The sequence below is a fragment of the Labeo rohita genome, chromosome 13, assembly GCF_022985175.1.
Source record: "Labeo rohita strain BAU-BD-2019 chromosome 13, IGBB_LRoh.1.0, whole genome shotgun sequence".
In the NCBI taxonomy this organism is placed as follows: domain Eukaryota; kingdom Metazoa; phylum Chordata; class Actinopteri; order Cypriniformes; family Cyprinidae; genus Labeo; species Labeo rohita.
In genome coordinates, this window is record NC_066881.1 from 21,835,798 (window position 1) to 21,854,723 (window position 18,926).

The following is an 18,926-nucleotide window of genomic DNA, read 5'->3' on the forward strand; positions in this document are numbered from 1 at the left end:
ATATATATATATATATATATATGTTATATATATATATGTATATATCTATATATCTATATCTATATATATATATCTATATATATATATATATATACAACTATACTCTGACCACATGAAAACTTGCTGCATAGTGGGAATGTCTCAGTAACTGTAGGACACTGTGATAAAGGTTAGGAAAAAAAACAATCATGACTTGACAAATAAGAGCAGTAGGACAAGAACAGAAACATGGCCATACAGTATGAAGACAGCTTGGGAGTGCACTCTCATGTTTACTGCTATCCTGCTGCTCTCAGCACACAGCAAAGCAAGGATTGATTTTTTTTTTTTTTTTTCTTTTCTTTTTCCTTCCGGCCTACAAGTATAAAGCAGCTGCTTGTGACACTGGGCATGTCTCTCATAAACAGCTGCCCAATCTCATCTGCTTTGCTGTGGTTTGTGGTTGTCTCTGGTCAACACAAGGGGAATTTAAATTCATGAATAAGCCAAAAAAATTGGTTTTGCATCACTGAGGAGTCTGTCATGAGACATGCATGATACATCTTGTTTTCAGCTGTGGTGGGCAAATTGCTCGCATTGCCAAACGCATCTATGCATTTTTATGTGTTCTGTGTATATACTTGTCAGGACTAGTGGAGGCTAATTTACTTGGTTTAGATGAGCAGAATGGGAACATACTGTAAATGTGACATGAAATCTAACCTATCATGTTTGAATGTATGTGTATGTGTTTACTTTTTCAGCTAGGTCTAAGAGCATGGTCATGGGGGAGCTCTCCCGCAGCTCCAGCAGGCCATCGTCCCCCAGCCTCCAAGACAGAGCGTTGAAAGCTGGCTGGCTTAAGAAACAACGCAGCATCATGAAGAACTGGCAACTGCGCTGGTTCGTGCTCCGAACTGACCAGCTTTACTTCTACAAGGATGAGGAGGAAACTAAACCACAGGTACAGTGGGAAGAAGACAGCAACCTGAGAATAAAAATAAAGACATTATTTATTATGATATCATTTATCTGGAATGTAAGGTTGCCTTTCAACCACATTAATCAAAATCAAATCTGATCCCGTTGTGTCTAAACAAGGTGACAGTTAATGTCGCAAAAATAGGTTTTAAAAATAAGAGATCTTAACCTTGTATTTCATACCTGGTCAATAACACTACCTCTAAAAATCAATATGTTATTTATCTTTCTGATTGTGAGATACCTAATGACTTCATTGTTGTGACTTCACCCACAATACACACCATCTACAGGTTACTGAGCTCGACCTAAACCTGTCTGAGAGACAACACTGCATTGGGGCATCTGTATGTTCATATGTCATAAACACTACCATTAAACAACCATTACCATTTAACAACTACCCTTTTTAAAATTATTATTATTATTATTTTATTTATAGGCCCCTTTCATGGCACTCAAGGACACCTTACAAAGTCTAAAAGTATAAAAACAGAGTGAAACAATGACAATAAACAATAAAAGCCACTACAAAAAACACACATAAAATAAATTATAGTAAAATAATTATAGTAAAATAAATTAATGATTTTTTTATATTAAGTTTTTTCAAAATGATCAGCATAAGCAGTAATAGGTAAATTGAGCATTAACAATGTACAATGTTTAAGAAAAATAAAAAATAAAACATGAAAAGACAAAAAAAAAAAAAACAGCAGTGTGGTCTAATACATCAAGGATGCATTAAACTGATCAAAATTATAATGTCACAAAAGGTTTTAAATTAATGCTTTTCTTTTGAATTTTCTATTTGTCAAAAATATTAGCCAGCAAAAGCATTATCAATGTAAAAAAAATTAACAGTTAATTAAACAGTAATTTTAAAAATTACAATAAAAATAAAAATAAATATGTTAAATAGTTATTTTAAATTGCTTAAAATATTTTATAATATTACTGTATTTTTGATCCAATAAATTCAGGCCTGGTGAGCATAAGAGACTTCTTCATTTAAAAACCTTTAAACATGATAAATGTTATATACATGGTAAATACAGAAAAAAAGCATTTTAGACTTTCTGCAAGAATTTGCACAAAAGATTTTTTTAACAACACAAATTTCAACAATATTGGTTGAGTGGTGCTTAAAAGTTTTCATAGCCTTGTTAAATGGTATGATTAATTGTGGCCAATATGTATTAGACAAAAACATTTATTTCATAATGAGATTTCATCCCCATTTTAAATTCTTATTCTCCAATGAAAGATTAGATTTGTGTACATTTTTGAAATAAAAGATCAGAAGGATTAACAATACAGATTTATTTTCACGGCCTTCTTTGTTAATATTTACCAAGGGTATGAATAATTTTGACCACAACTGTACATGTGTGTGTGTGTGTGTATATATATATATATATATATATATAAAAGAAATAAATACCACAAATATGCTAGTAATTCATTCTCCCCTGCTGTCAGCAAAGCTCTCGGAACACAGCTACATCCTCCCCACTGTCTCCATTACACCAGGATGACATCAGCATGCTGTTAGCCTGAAAAAAAATAATTTGGAAACAGCATGCCCTCCTACTTGGCAGTAGTGTAAGTCAAAGCATTTAGCGGATACAGAGCGTCTGACCTGTGACCTCTAATGCAACATGACTTTCCTCAGCACATACAGCTAACTCTGGCTCATCCATCCTTCAACTGGTATTATTCTCCTCTGAAGCCTGTATACTCCCTGTAATGCTCCTGTTCTCTTTGTCCACCCCCACCCCATCTCCATCCCAGCTAAATTCAATCTCCGCTGCAGAAATGTGCCCAGCTTGCATTTGAGTGGGTAACCCTATAAGCATTTACCCTTATCAATGCATACCCTCTGAAATTTCATTTAACAGCAGCTGAATGGCAGAGTGGAATTTTAGTTGAGCGATGAGAACTTGCATTGCTGTGTTAATGCTGGGGCAGCAAAGAATGGAGGATGAGTTAAAGGAGCCTGGTGCATAATTTATAATTTGACTGTGGTTGGGTCTAATTATGCATGACTCAGCATTGCTGATTACAGCGTAAAATTGGGCCATGCACACAACTATAATCCCATACTGCCTTATCTGCCCTGAAGGTGAGACCATGTGGGCTATATTAGCACCACAAATCAATTATCAAATTACAATAGCCTAATGGAACACTAATCTCCAGTGGAGAGAAATTGTTAATTCAGTAAAGGCTTTTATAGCAACATAAAATGTATCAGTCTAAAACAGTGCAGAATGAACACAAATTGTTCAAAAAAGTGCCCTTCAGACCTGTTTTTACTGTTTAAAGCAATCTTTTCTTTCTTTTTCCCTTCAGGGATGTATCCCATTGCAAGGTAGTCAAGTCAATGAGCTGACAGCCAATCCCGAAGAACCTGGGCGGCATCTTTTTGAAATAGTTCCAGGTAGGAGATAATTACATTTAACTGAATGTTCTGTGGTCTGATTTAATAAAGCGTTTAATGCTTTGTGCCATCAGGGCATAATCTGTGCATGCTATATTTTATACTTACTTATACTCTTTGTCCTACTTGTCACTCAAGTAGGAATACAATGGCAAAGCAAGAAAACAAATAAAGTACTGTGTTCGCAGGCTTTGTGCATGAGCTTGCATATTGTTACTGATGAAATACAGCTTCCTCATTACCAGAATTAATCACTAGAGGGCATAAGGTGTCCTCTGAGGATACATGAAGGACATTTGTGAAGACTAAAATCCATTCATGTGCAAAATGCTGACCACCTACAGTGAGGTTCAAAAGTCTGAGGCCACACTGAAAATCTGAATTGTTTTCTTTGAAAAAACCTATTGAAAAATGTATGACAAAAAAGGGAATTACAAAATAAATAGTAAATATTTAAGTTACATTGGAGAGTGCTATTTTAATTAGGCAAAAGGGGAACTTACACAATATTCTGAAATTCCCATTTGTTATTTCATAGCTTTTGACACAAGTTATGCATATAATATCATGTTATGTGATGCATTAAAAGAGAAGTTCACTTCCAGAGAAAAAAATTACAGATAAATTACTCACTCCTTTGTCATCCAAGATGTTCATGTCTTTCTTTCTTCAGTGGTAAAGAAATTATGTTTGAGACAAACATTTGAGGATTTTTCTCCATATAGTGGACTTCAATGAGTTTCCGAAATACAGTTTAAATGCAGCTTCAAAGGGCTCGAAACGATCCCAGACAAGGAAAAAGGGTCTTATCTAGCGAAATGATATGTTATTTTCTAAAAAAAAAAATTATAATTTCTATACTTTTTAACCTTGAATGCTTGTCTTGTCTAGCTGCGTGAACTTCCAGGTCAATGCAGTTAGGGTATGTCGAAAAACTCCCATCTCATTTTCTCCTCCAACTTAAAAATCACCTTACATTGCTGCTGAAGTACCAAACCAGTGTTTACAAAGTGAATGCACAAGGAGGGTCAAACACCCTTAAAAGAGACCTCCACTTCCAGAACAAGAAATTATGGTTTTTAAGGAAAGCATTTCAGTATTTTTCTCCATATAATGGACTTCAATGGTGCCCCCAATTTAGAATTTCCAAAATGTAGTTTCAATGCAGCTTCAAAAGGCTCTAAACGATTCCAGCCAAGGAAGAAGGGTCTTATCTAGCGTAACGATCTGTCATTTTTTTTCAAAAAATAAAAATTTGTATACTTTAAGCACAAAAGCTTGTGTAACACTAGCTCTGGGATGCGCGTCCACAACGCTACATACTACAGAATCACATCAAAACGTCACGCGCGATGTAGGCAGAATTTCAGACCCAGTGTTTACAAAGCAAACGTGCAAAGACTAATGAAGTGCAAGTAAGTCAAACGCTGTTTACAAACAAAAAGGTACAATGATGTCGGATGATTCTGAAGTTGTAGGAGAAAATGAGATGGAGTTTTTCGCCATACTCTACCTTTTTGAGCTGGAAAACACAGACGATGAACTTAGTCAGAGAGAGGAGACTGCTGCGGTGACAAAAGTTTCTCAAGCCTCGGCCAGACCACGTTCAAACGAGACATGATGGTGCATGTGTGGAAAATGCCAACCATTGCCAACAGAGCAGGAATCTCAATGCTGTCAAGAATGGATGGTCCATCTATTCCACTGTCGGAAAAAATCAGAAAGTCAGGTGGTGAGTCGCGTGTGACCTTTCAAAGTGATTCTGTAGTACGTAGCGTCATGGACGTGCATCCCAGAGCTAGTGCTACACATGCTTTTGTGCTTAAAAAGTATATTTTTTCAAAAAAAATGACTGATCATTTTGCTAGATAAGACCCTTCTTCCTCGGCTGGGATTATCTGAAGCCATTTGAAGCTGCATTGAAACTACATTTTGGAAGTTCGGAAATCGGGGGCACCATTGAAGTCCATTATATGGAGAAAAATCCTGAAATACTTTCCTTAAAAACCACACTTTCTTTACGACTGAAGACAGAAAGACATGAACATCTTGGATGACAAGGGGTTGAGTACATTATCTGGAAATTTTTGTTCTGGGAGTTTTCCTTTAACAAAAAAAGGTAAAACCACGATGTAGGACAATTTTGAAGTTGGAGGAGAAAATGAGATGGGAGTTTTTCGACATACCCTAACCGTCATGAACCAGAATACAGACTTCATGCAGATCTAGACAAGATGAGTGTTTGAGGTTAAAAAGTATATAAATTGTACTTTTCTTTTTAGAAATTAACCGATTGTTTCACTGGATAAGACCCTTCTTCCTTGGATAGGATCATTTACAGCCCTTTGAAGCTGCATTGAAACTGTATTTTGGAAGTTCAAACTTACGAGCACCATAGAAGTCCACTGTATGGAGAACAATCCTGATTTTTTTTCCTTACAAAACATAATTTCTTTACAACTGAAGAAAGAAAGACATTTAGTACAAACATACCCAACGTTACCCAAATTTCACCAGTGGTGTCCTTTAGTCAATCCTGTTGTTTGGACCTACTGTGTGAGGTCATATGTATCAAATGTTACCTTTATAATTACCCACAAGTTACAGTTATTGTTGAGTCGTTCATGTGGTTTATCTATTTAGTTGTCGTTTAATTAGTTTGGCAACCATTTCAGTTTTTTGCTTTTGGAGTGTCACATATCAGGAATAATATACGATTAGTCTGAATTCCTAATTCAAAGCAAACAATCCTACTCTGTTGTGCCACATGGGTTATGCTATAGATGAAGCAATATGTTCCTGTGGGACACATTTTGCTTAAGCGTCTATTGTTTACATGTACTCTGGGAACCTCCACATATCTCCTCATTCTGCACAGCCTGACCCAGCATCTCATAAGCAAAGGACGCGACCTTAGTTGACCTTGAATTCAGTATTGAGTGTCAGGCTAAAATGAGCTGTTGCAGGTGGTCCTTGATTTAACATAAAGTCTAAATGGGTGAAACCGATACACATTTGCCTGTGTGGTCCATAGCAGTGACACATGCTTAATAAGACCTTCAGAATGCATTTAGTGACACAGCTGTTTGTGTTGAACTGAGAGCAATCATTATCTGTCAAACATTAGAAAATGTCATACACTCTAAGTATTTTGAAGCTTGACAGCTGGACGTTTTATCTCTGTATATCTATGATTCTTGCAGTCACCTTACTCATGCCCTGCTGTAACTGTCCATTACAAGAGACACTTTTGTTTACATAGGTGATGTTATATTTGATGCTAATTTCTTATTTCCATCCTATGCAGAAATGCTATATGAAAAATCTGTTTGCATTATGAAGCTCATCCATTATGGTCCAGTTTATATAGCTTTGGTGATGTTATAGTGAAATGCTGTTGTCTTTTTACTGGGGTATTTTATTTAGGTGCTTAGCAACGCTCTGACTCTCCCCCGTCTTTTGTCGTAAAATGACTGATGAGAGAATTCTTTCATTTACAATAAGTAAATATCACAAGCTGTTGCTACAGCAGTCAAACCTAAGCATAAAAGTTCAACCTACACCAACACGTGGCTTCACTTGGCATTCAGGACTGAGGTGTCTGTATTCTTTCCTGAGACTTTAATACTTTAATTAACCTTAATACTTTAATTTCATGCTGAAGCAAAATCTAAGCATGAACAAGTACATGATGGAATGAAAGGTAAAAAGAAACTGGATAAATCATTAATGTTACCACCGTTCAAAAGTTTTAAAAAGAAGTTAATACTTGTATTTAGCAAGGATGAATTAAATCGATTAAAATTGAAAGTTAAAACGTGTAATGATACAAATTATTTCCATTTTAAATGAACAAACGCTTTTCATTTAAACTTTCTGTTTATTATATACACTGCCAGTCAAAAGTTTTTGAACTTTTTTTTTTTTTTTTTTTTTTTTGTTTTTTTAAAGAAGCCTCTTCTGCTCACCAAGCCTGCTATTTGATCCAAAGTACAGCAAAAACAGTACAACTTTGAAATATTTTTAATATTTAAAATAACTGCTTCCTAACTGCTTTGAATATATTTTAAGATGTAATTTATTCCTGTGATTTCAAAGCTGAATTTTACTCCAGTCATATGATTCTTCAGAAAACATTCTAATATTCTGATTTATTTAGCATCCTTGCTAAATAAAAGTATTAATTTATATCATTCCTTTACTTAAAAAAAAAAAAAAAAAAGTCCAAGCTTTTGAATCATGTAGTGTATAAATAAATTATAAATGCTGATCTTTGGATCTTTCTATTCAAAGAATCCTAAAAAGCAAGTACTCAAGTGTTTTAAATATTGATAATAATAGTAATAAAAATGTTTCTTGAACAAATCAGCATATTCAAATGATTTCTGAAGGATCATGTGACACTGAAGACTGGAGTAATGATGCTGAATATTTAGCTTTGATCACAGGAAATTACATTTTAAAATATATTTAAATAGAAAGCAGTTGTTGTATTTTGGATCAAATAATTTTTTTTTAAATCTTACTGTTCAAAAACTTTTGACTGGTAGTGCAATACTGAAAAAGTTTAAAAAAAAAGGGAGGGGGGGATCAAAGATATTAAACAGTGTTTTTAACATTATTAAAAATAAGAAATGTTTCTTGAGAACCAAATGAATGATGATTCCTGAATGATTTCTGAAGGATCATGTGACACTGAAAACTGGAGTAACGATGCTGAAAATTCTGCTTTGCATCAAATAATTCATAATATTTCAAAATATTACAGCAACACTTCAATTTAGGGACCATTTTCAATATTAACTAGTTGCTTATTAACATGCATATTACTAGAATACTGGCTGATTACTAGTACTTATAAAGCACATATTAATGCCTTATTCTGCATAACCATATTTCATATATCAACTTAACAACTACCTTACTAACTTTTAATAAGTAGCAAATTTGGAGTTTTTACTGAGTCAAAACTTATAGTTAATAGTTAGTTAATAGTGAGAATTGGTCCCCAAATTAAAGTGTGACTAATATTACTGATTTACTGTATTTTTTAAGATACTGACAGTGGATTATATAAATTCATACTAAAATGAAACAAACTGTGTCATGCTTGAAAATTACACACTTTTTTTCACTTTTTGTGTAAAAATTAAAACATTGATTATTTGGCATGAAGAGTGGACACAAAAACCTCTGATGTGTCTTGGTGGTCTTGCATCCCAGATTATTGAAATTAAGATTAAAAGTGAATAAAGGCTAAATCCCCTGTCTCTGAGAGGCTTTGCACACTGCTTAGGAGTCAGAGAAAGAATAGCTCTTAAAAATAGGCCAAACAAAAGGCAAGTCTTAGCAACTTCTGCTGAGAATGAAGCATGCATTAGTTGTTGAGATTCAGCACTGTATTTCTTTTACATTCTGTACTTCATACTGTCCTTGGCATTATTGTTGTCACCCCTATAATCCTTTTGCAAGACGGACACTGTGAGCTTCTCCATATAATGGTGTTTTGTTAAGTACACCAAACTAAACCCGCTTTCCATAAGTCCTGCTCTTTTTATATCAGTCGCTCAAACAATGGCTCTATTTACGCTTGCTCTCGACACAAAAGCACGACTGCAGACTGGAGAAGGGAGGTCTGATCCGAGCATGTCCTTACAGCTGACAGAAGCATCACGCTCTGTCTGTGAAGACTGCAGTTTGGTACATTAAAAGCTCTGATCTAAAGCCTTCTGGCAATGTGCAATAAAAGCATCTGTGCAACACACAAAGCCCCTTGTGGTCTCTGAAATATCTTCAAAGAGGGGAAGTTTTAATTAATAAGCTGTTAGATTTAATAGGGGAAAAGATCCAGGCAACATGCAGAGATTTGTGCATCAGGCTTGCAGAAATCTTCAACCGCCCCCCCCCATGAGAAGGCACATCAACCCCCCAGCCACACAAACACACACACGTAGATTGATTAGCTGGGTCTGTTTGTGTTTGGGGGGGGATGTTTGCAGTGTTTGGCAAAGATGAGCACTGTGGTGGCTCTGCTCATGAGGGTGAGCGAGGGCGAGTCTGACAGACCAGGGGGGCGGGGAAGAAAAAGGTTGAAAAAAAGAGAACACAACAACTCTTTTTTTGAATGAATGAATGAAGCAGACGGAGGACTTGTTTTTCGGGTTTCTGGCGGTGATGGTACTGTGGGGTTCTTTGCGCTCTCTCTTTCACTCTTTTTTTTTTTCCCTATTCTCTCTTTCTCCGTCCTATGCATTCTTTTTTTCCTCTATGTTTTCTCTCGCTCAATCGCACGCCCCTGGCACACACCTATGTTGCGTATTCACCTTCCAGGAGGGCCAGAGATGTAACTAACATGGCACAGCTGTAGCGCTGCCCTCTTTGGCGCCCGCGTGCCAACATGGGGCTCGGCTGCCGCAAGCTGCAGGAACACCGATCTGTTCACGCTAAGGGTAAGGATACGCTTTCCTCATAAAGATGGCAACTTGCGCGGATCGATAGGTGAGATTTACTGTGGTGAAAGTACAGTGCGGCGTTTATAGCAGGATAGGAATTTATGGGTGAGATGGGAGTTTTGTTTTTTAGCCTGTAAATCATCAATGTTGGATCCAGCTGTGGGTTGTAAGGACTGTAACATCTGGAGTGTCAAATGCATGAAAAAGATCCAGGAAGCTGTGGCTTTGTGAGCCGTGTATTTTTGGAACAGGCTGTGAGGAGTGGAGCTGCTGCTGGTGAGGTAGTCTTGCATGAATGTGAGGGCCTGTAATTTTGCCTGAACTATGCTGAAAGGTGTTCGTCTGCGCTCTGATCTGAAACTGACACTTTAACTCTTTCCTTGCTCATTTTTATTCACATTTCGTACGCAGCTCCTGAATAATACAGCTGTTTCTTTGTGATATTCTGTTATACTGATGAGCATTTACAGATGTCATGATCTCATACAGCAGTTCCCAACTAGGACATCCATCCACTATTCCTTATGGTGTACTTAAGAAGTTTCCAAGGGGTACAGACTTGCTTTGTTAAACCAAAAACATGACAAAGAACTTTACAAACTTTACAAAGACTTTACAAAGAAACACTAGAGCTGTTAAAAGATTTTGTAATTACCATATAACACATTTAATTTCTTTGCTAAATTAAAATTATTTAATTTGTGTGGAACATATTTGAAACATATTTATGACCCTGGACCACAAAACCAGTCATAAGCATCATTTTTTTGAAATTGAGATTTATACATCATCTGAAAGCTGAAGAAGCTTTCCATTGATGTATGGTTTGTTAGGATAGAACCGAGATTTGGCCGAGATACAACTATTTGAAAATCTGGAACCTGAGGGTGTAAAAAATCAAAATATTGAGAAAATGGCTTTAAAGTTGTCCAAATGAAGTTCTTAGCAATGCATATTACTAATCAAAAATTAAGTTTTGATATATTTACAGTAGGAAATTTACAAAATATCTTCATGGATCATGATCTTTACTTAATATCCCAATGATTTTTGGCATAAAAGAAAAATCGATCATTTTGACCCATACAATGTATTGCTGGCTATTGCTATAAATATACCCGTGCTACTTATGACTGGTTTTATAATCCAGGGTCACATTTTTGAAAGTCTCTTATGCAAAAATACTGTAAATATTGTGAAATATTATTACAATTAAAAATAAATTTAAATTTGAATATATATTAAAATAATTTATTTCCTGTGCAAAGTTGAATTTCCATGCTGTTCTTTTGAAACACAGTTGTGCTGCTTTTTTTAGGATTCTTTGACAAATAGTTCAAAAGAATGTCATGTATTTGCCATAGAAATCAAACAAATGCTATAGAATTACATTATAAATGTCTTCACTGCAACTTTTGATTAATTTAATCGATCCTATTGAATAAAAAAATATTAAATTCTTACTGATCCCAAACTTTTTTTAGCAGTAGTGTACAGTATATGTACTTGCTCTGTACTTGTTTCATTCACATTTTTTCACAATATTATATAAATACTGTTTTTGTCTCATTTAATGTCTTCAATCAAACCAACATCAAACTACATGCAGTTATAAAATAACAAATTCTATTAGGGCTGTAAAACGATTAGTCATGATTAATCGATTCAAAATAAAATTATATGTTTACATTCTCAATGTGTGTGTACTGTGTATATTTATTATGTATATATAAATACACATGCATATGTATATATTTTAAAAATATTTGATTGTATGTAAACACAACTGTATGAATATTTTACATATAACTCTGACATATTTTTCCTTAATATATACATGTATGTGTGTATTTTCATATTTACATAATAAATATGCACAGTACACACACGTATATGTAAACATAAACTTTTATTTTGAATCGATTAATTGCGATTAATCGTTTTGCAGCCCTAAATTCTATATTTCTCACATTGCTTCAGTATGAAACACTCATATTGCTTTAGTTTAATGGCCATTTTAACAATGATGATAATGCTAAATGTTATCCAGTATAAAAAGGGTCACAAGGTTCAAAATAATCCTTGCGTTTCTCTACGAAGTAAAACCTTTTCAGTTGTGAAAACCTGCCTGAAGCGATCTATCACATTCTGAAACCATTAAACCGATAAAACCACATCATAAAAACATTTCATTGATGAGACAAAGGTTCTCAATTTCTGCTCTAAGACTTCACAAAGCTAGCATCTTTATGTGTTTCCTTTTGCATTTTGGCAAATTATTTGATATATTAAAGCACTTTTTTACATGACGTAATCTTCTTCTGTGATACAGTGCCGACTCTCTGGGCTGTGCCACACAGGAAGAGCTAATGGCTGTCAAAATATAAGGAAGCCATTGGGGGTCAGCTGATTTTATGACGGTGGGAGTCATGGGGCCCCATCAGAAGAACTGGGACTCATCACAGAGCAGCTCTCATCTGCAATAATCATAACCAGAGACAGCAGCCCCGCAGAGAGAGCTAAACCAACAGGACTGATAAAAGTTTCCAAATGGCAGATGTTTGGAGGATGTTGGTTTTGTGGAAAAGATTTAGTTTTAGAATAATCACCAAATTGCCCTACATAAAGAATTTAAACACAACTGACACACATTGTGTTAGCAATTAGCGGTTAGCTAGATTGCTCTGACAAAGTGGACTTGAAGATAAGGATGTGTCTGTGACCAATCTAAACTTGATAGCATATCTTGATAGCAATGTTCTAGATTCAGTGCATTTCAGCAAAAAATGTCAGGCAAAAATGTTTGTAAGTTTAGAAGAGTTTGAAGGTCTTGTGTAGTTTGAATATATGAGATGTTAAAAATATGCAGACTTAAAGGGATGTAAGCTACTGAATGGTTTCTAGGCAGTTACTAGTGCATTTATATCTGGTTGCAAGGGTGTTCTGATTGGTAGGTCTTGACTAAGTGGTTCTTTGCAGTGTTTGGGTTTTTTACTGTATATGAACCTATAATCATCAAAGTTTCATAATTATCTGAATGAACATTAACTCTCTAAAAAAATAAAAATATTTGAATGATGTCTGTTGATATAAAATTTTGCTGAACTTTATCCTGCTGTCAGATTTCTCGTTAAATTAAGACGCAGACTTTCACCTCTGAAGGCAAGTGTGTCTGCAAAGTGCTGGATTTAAAATAAAGATCTTCATTTGAAGGCCTCAGGCTTGTCGTGCTGGATATCCTCCCAGTCTACTGCTGGCCAAACCGCACACTGTGCCTTTGGCTTTGCGCTACCTCCCATTTTTCTCTGATACATGAGAGAGGAAGATAAACGGCAGCCACCTAAAAGCTACTGCCTGAGCTCTTACAGTATGATTTTATTTAAGGTGTGAAATCTTTGTTACAAAGATTTAACATAGCAATGCATTTTAGAGCTCTAATGACACATATTATAAGCAGATATTCCCCCTTTAAGTATTTAACTAATGGGACATTAGTGAAGAAAATGTGGCTCACTTCAATGCAAAAACTCTAAAAAGAGATAAAATTCTTAAGTACGTGTTTTATCTTGAACAATGCATCATGCATTAAAGGGTGGGCTGCAAGGCATGACATTGTTTGGTTCTTACCACCAGCGGAATGCTAAACATGCACATCACTGTTCGGTCTCATTTTATAAATAGTCCATATCCATGACCTTCCCGTGGAAATATGCTGAATGTCATAGTAAAATCATTGTTTGGGATATGCACGCTAAGAGAATGTTGATGTGAGCAGTTTAGCCCAGCTTTGTGTAACAGATAAGGGGCGGCAAGGACATCTAAAATCCTGGGAATTCAAAATTCTCAGATATTAGAGTATGTTGTGAATGTGGAGTGATTATTCCTGACCTTGAATTTGGCCTTGCAGGAGTGCAAGAATGAAAATATTTCCACTGGTGCCTTAAGGGTCCAAGACGAATCAAAATCTGAGGGTTGATGTACCTGCAACACCAGAACAATTATTCAGACTACTTGTGCACACATATGTATAGAAGCCCATTTCTGCCACTGAATAAGAAAATAGAAAAAGATAACTGCTCTAGGTAACTTTTTATCTCACAATTCAGATTCAATATTGTAATTCAAAGTGACAACTGTGAGTTATGAAGTCAGAAATGTGAGATATAAACTTGCAATTATGAGTTATAAAGTCAGAATTCCGAGATATAAACTCACAGTTGTGAGTTATGAAGTCAGAATTGTGAGGTATAAACTCACAGTTGTGAGTTATAAAGTTGCAATTTCGAGATATAAACTCACAATTGTGGGTTATAAAGTCAGAATTCCAACATATAAACTCACAGTTGTGAGTTATGAAGTAAGAATTGTGAGATATAAACTCACAGTTGTGAGTTATGAAGTCAGAACTGTGAGATATAAACTCGCAATTATGGGTTATAAAGTCAGAATTCCCAGATATAAACTCACAGTTGTGAGTTATGAAGTCAGAATTCCCAGATATAAACTCACAGTTGTGAGTTATGAAGTCAGAATTCCCAGATATAAACTCACAGTTGTGAGTTATGAAGTCAGAATTGTGAAATACAAACTCGCAACTGTGGGTTATAAAGTCAGAATTCCAAGATACAAACTCACAGTTCTGAGTTATGAAGTCAGAATTCCGAGATATAAACTCACACTTGTGAGTTATGAAGTCAGAATTCCAAGATATAAACTCACAGTTGTGAGTTATGAAGTCAGAATTCCGAGATATAAACTCACAGTTGTGAGTTATGAAGTCAGAATTCCGAGATATAAACTCACAATTGTGAGTTATGAAGTCAGAATTCCGAGATACAGACTCACAGTTATGAATTCAGAATTGTTATGAAGTCAGAGATATAAACTCACAGTTGTGAGTCATGAAGTCAGAATTGTGAGATACAAACTCACAGTTGTGAGTCATGAAGTCAGTTGACATACAAAAACTGTGGGTTATAAAGTCAGAATTCCGAGATACAAACTCACAGTTCTGAGTTATGAAGTCAGAATTCCGAGATATAAACTCACACTTGTGAGTTATGAAGTCAGAATTCCAAGATATAAACTCACACTTGTGAGTTATGAAGTCAGAATTCCGAGATATAAACTCACAGTTGTGAGTTATGAAGTCAGAATTCCGAGATATAAACTCACAATTGTGAGTTATGAAGTCAGAATTCCGAGATACAGACTCACAGTTATGAATTCAGAATTGTGAGATATAAACTCACAGTTGTGAGTTATGAAGTCAGAATTCCAAGATATAAACTCACAATTGTGAGTTATGAAGTCAGAATTTCCGAGATACAGACTCACAGATATGAATTCAGAATTGTGAGATATAAACTCACAGTTGTGAGTCATGAAGTCAGAATTGTGACATACAAACTCGCAACTGTGGGTTATAAAGTCAGAATTCCGAGATACAAACTCACAGTTGTGAGTTATGAAGTCAGAATTCCAAGATATAAACTCACAATTGTGAGTTATGAAGTCAGAATTCTGAGATACAGACTCACAGATATGAATTCAGAATTCTGAGATACAAACTCACAGTTGTGAGTTATGAAGTCAGAATTGTGACATACAAACTCGCAACTGTGGGTTATAAAGTCAGAATTCCGAGATACAAACTCACAGTTGTGAGTTATGAAGTCAGAATTCTGAGATATAAACTCACAATTGTGAGTTATGAAGTCAGAATTCCGACATACAGACTCACAGTTATGAGTTATGAATTCAGAATTGTGAGATATAAACTCACAGTTGTGAGTTATGAAGTCAGAATTCCGAGATATAAACTCACAGTTGTGAGTTATGAAGTCAGAACTGTGAGATATAAATTCGCAATTGTGGATTATAAAGTCAGAATTCCGAGATATAAACTCAGTTGTGAGTTATGAAGTCAGAATTCCAAGATATAAACTCACAGTTGTGAGTTATGAAGTCAGAATTGGGAATTTATGTCTTGCAATTCTGACTTAACTCGCAATTGCGTGTTGTAAAGTAAGAATTGCAAGATGCAAGCTTGCAGTTCTGAGACAAAGTCACAATTGCGAGTTTGCATCTTGTAATTCTGACTTTAACATGCAATTGCGAGTTAAGTCAGAATTGTGAGATATTCTGAGAACATCAGTCTTTTTGCAAATTGCAAGTTTATATCTCACAATTCTGAGAAAAAAGTCAGAATTGCGAAGAAAAAGTCAGAATTGTGACTTTATATGTTATACCACACAATTCTGATTTTATAACTCGCAGTTGTGAATTTATATCTCACATTATTCTGAGAAAAAAGTCAGAATAACCTTTTTTTATTTTTTATTCAGTGGCATTCCATATATTCCATATATTCATAGTCTTCCATACAAATAATCATGATTCCCACTAATTCATTCATTCAAACAGCAATTTCATAATGAATTTTCATAATTTCATAATGAATATTTGGTACTATAGTATAACTTGAAATTTATAAGCAACTGTAGACTATCATTTTTGACCACCAACACCACAAGTGTAAGAAGGTTGAACAAAAAATCTCAAAAAGTACAAAAATGATCAAAAACTAAATGCTGACATTGTTATACCCTATATTATTCCAATGTGATAACATTAACTAGCATCTTCGGGAAAAAGAAAATCCTCTCAAAATGAACAGAACACAAAATGAGGGTTACGCCCATCTCTGTCGGTAATATTTCACTTAAGAAATGTGGAAAACCCCATTTCTAAACAGAAATAAAGGTCAGTCCCAATAGAATCAACAGCTTGTGTCTTCTAAAAAGGTCACACTCACTTCTACAAAGTCAGGTCTTTGATTATTGCCATTACACGTAAGAAACAGGCAGTGGAACTGTATCTGCCAAGGGCACAAACACAAAGTCAATGCATCACCCACTCCCACTGTCTTCCAGACATGCAGACAGAGACAGTCAGTCGTTCCTCAGGGAGTCCTACAGTATGTGTGTCGTCTGACACAGCCACTAGCTACCTGACAATACTCAGTTTATTCCGCAGCCTGGCTCAGACAGATAATGGAACCATCCATCCACAAAAACTAGGTTGAACAGAATTTATGCTGAGGATATTTTCGGGAGATAAAGAGGGAGGGCTGTTTGTGGAAGGAAATGAAAAGAAGTCACAGTTCCATAATGCTAGTGATTTAAAAAGGCATGCTGTGCTTTTGAAAACCATCCAAAAGCAAATCAACTAATGAATATGAACTCTTCAACTCTGGTTCATTTGAATAACAGAATGATTAAAAAATCAGCTCAAAATTGTGAAAAGATGGCTTCTCCAATTGTCATGGCACATTTTAGTTTATCTGATGTCCTTCCTTTAAGAACGAAATATCACTTTTCTCCTGTGCTGCTATGGTTAATGTCTGGTATGTAGGATGATGTCATAAAAAGAAATCACTGTTTTGTCCATGTGCGGTTTAAACATGGCTTTAGTGCCACCTAGTGGTAAATGAACTATATAATATTGTAAAGAGACTCATATGTGCAGATAATATGATTATTGAGGTAGACATGTGATGGCAAAGCCGAATATTCAGCAGCCATTAATCCAGTCTTCAATGTCAAATCATCCTTCAGAAATCATTCTAATATGCCGATTTTCTGCTTAATGCTGAAAACAGTTGTGCTTCTTAATATTTTTATGAAAACCATGATGCACAGCTGTTCAGTCACAAAGACCATTAATCATGAATTATATTATGCCACAGCATTAGCATTATGTGCTTTTAATGATTCCCAATAAATGATTATGAAATGTGTTTTAGTGTTCTAATAAATATAGTAGAAGCATTTACAATGACATAAATTAGTAGAATTATTCATGCTTTGGTATTTATCTGTCATTTCAAGTGTCAGGGGACTGGATGCTATCAGTGCCAATCAAATGATTTATTTGCTGTTGTTTTCCCCCTCTCTGTCTCCATAGGCTGTACAGGAGAGAAAGACAGATCGGCTCTCAGCCATGAGGCTTTCCTGCTCATGGCAAACTCCCAGAATGACATGGAGGACTGGGTCAAAGCCATTAGACGTGTCATCTGGGCTCCCTTTGGAGGAGGTAGCTTATTTACCTGTCCTGGACCTCACACACAAATAAAACCTAAGCATTCTATCTTATGAGGCAACATAGGCAAAGCTAAACTAGGAAACATATGTCTGGTTTTCTATTCTTACCTTGTTTGGGTAGAGTGAGTGATATATATATCTATATCTGGCACACAGCTTTTCTCATGCTGCATGGCTGATATACAGGCACACTAAAATAACAACAGTGCGGAGTCTGAATGACTGTCTGAATCTTTAGGGATTGTGTTACACGTATTTAATAAGATAGATTATTTTTGAGTGTCTGAATAAAGGCAAACATTTTAATGTTTTAATTTTAATTATATTAAATACCCACCACAGAAATACAATGTTATGTGTCCCAGAAAGAATGCAGTTCTTAGCATAACTTGGCCTATATAGACACAACAGCAACAGGACTTATCAATTTCGCCATTAAACTTCAAATCTCACCTCTCAAGCCTCCAGGTGAAGTGGGTAGCCAAGCTCGACGCACTTGTAAATATATCTCAGTCTGGGTGCTATAAGTCTACAACAGATGTATTTACATTAAGTTTGATATTTAGACCAATGGGACAAACGTGGCAGTTCAACAAAAATAAGTTCATGTTAAGTAACTTACATTTTAGACACAATATTACTAGTTACTTTGTCTGTTTTTGCTTGTCAAAGAACATATTTCCAAACAAAGCCATGTACTAAAATGGCCGTTGTGATTCTCTGCATAGCCGGGGTTTCGTTTCTGAATGAATCAGTGTTTTGAACGAATCGGCTGAGTGAATCATTCAGTGACTCACACATAAACTTGATTTGTTCTTGAATAAATTAGTGTTGTAAACGAAAAGGCTGATTATATGACCCACTCATAAAGATCACTTGCTGTTATTGTATTGTTAACTAATACGAAAATTAAAGCTATTAAAAAAAGTTTTTGTTAATTGAAATAAATCTGACATGAAATAAAAA

General features: G+C 35.3%; 1 protein-coding gene across 3 annotated transcripts in view; it reads left to right on the forward strand.

Moving 5' to 3' along the window:
- arhgap22 (Rho GTPase activating protein 22) overlaps positions 1 to 18,926 on the forward strand; it is a 35,992-nt gene that overhangs the window by 7,417 nt on the left and 9,649 nt on the right. For 2 of the 3 annotated variants that reach the window (XM_051125580.1, XM_051125579.1), the window contains exons 2-4: positions 744 to 943; positions 3,316 to 3,403; positions 17,824 to 17,952. In XM_051125580.1, the coding sequence (XP_050981537.1) occupies positions 744 to 943; positions 3,316 to 3,403; positions 17,824 to 17,952 (417 nt within the window). Of the gene's footprint in view, positions 1 to 743; positions 944 to 3,315; positions 3,404 to 9,551; positions 9,853 to 17,823; positions 17,953 to 18,926 lie in introns of those variants that run through there. The other variant, XM_051125581.1, reaches the window with a different exon arrangement.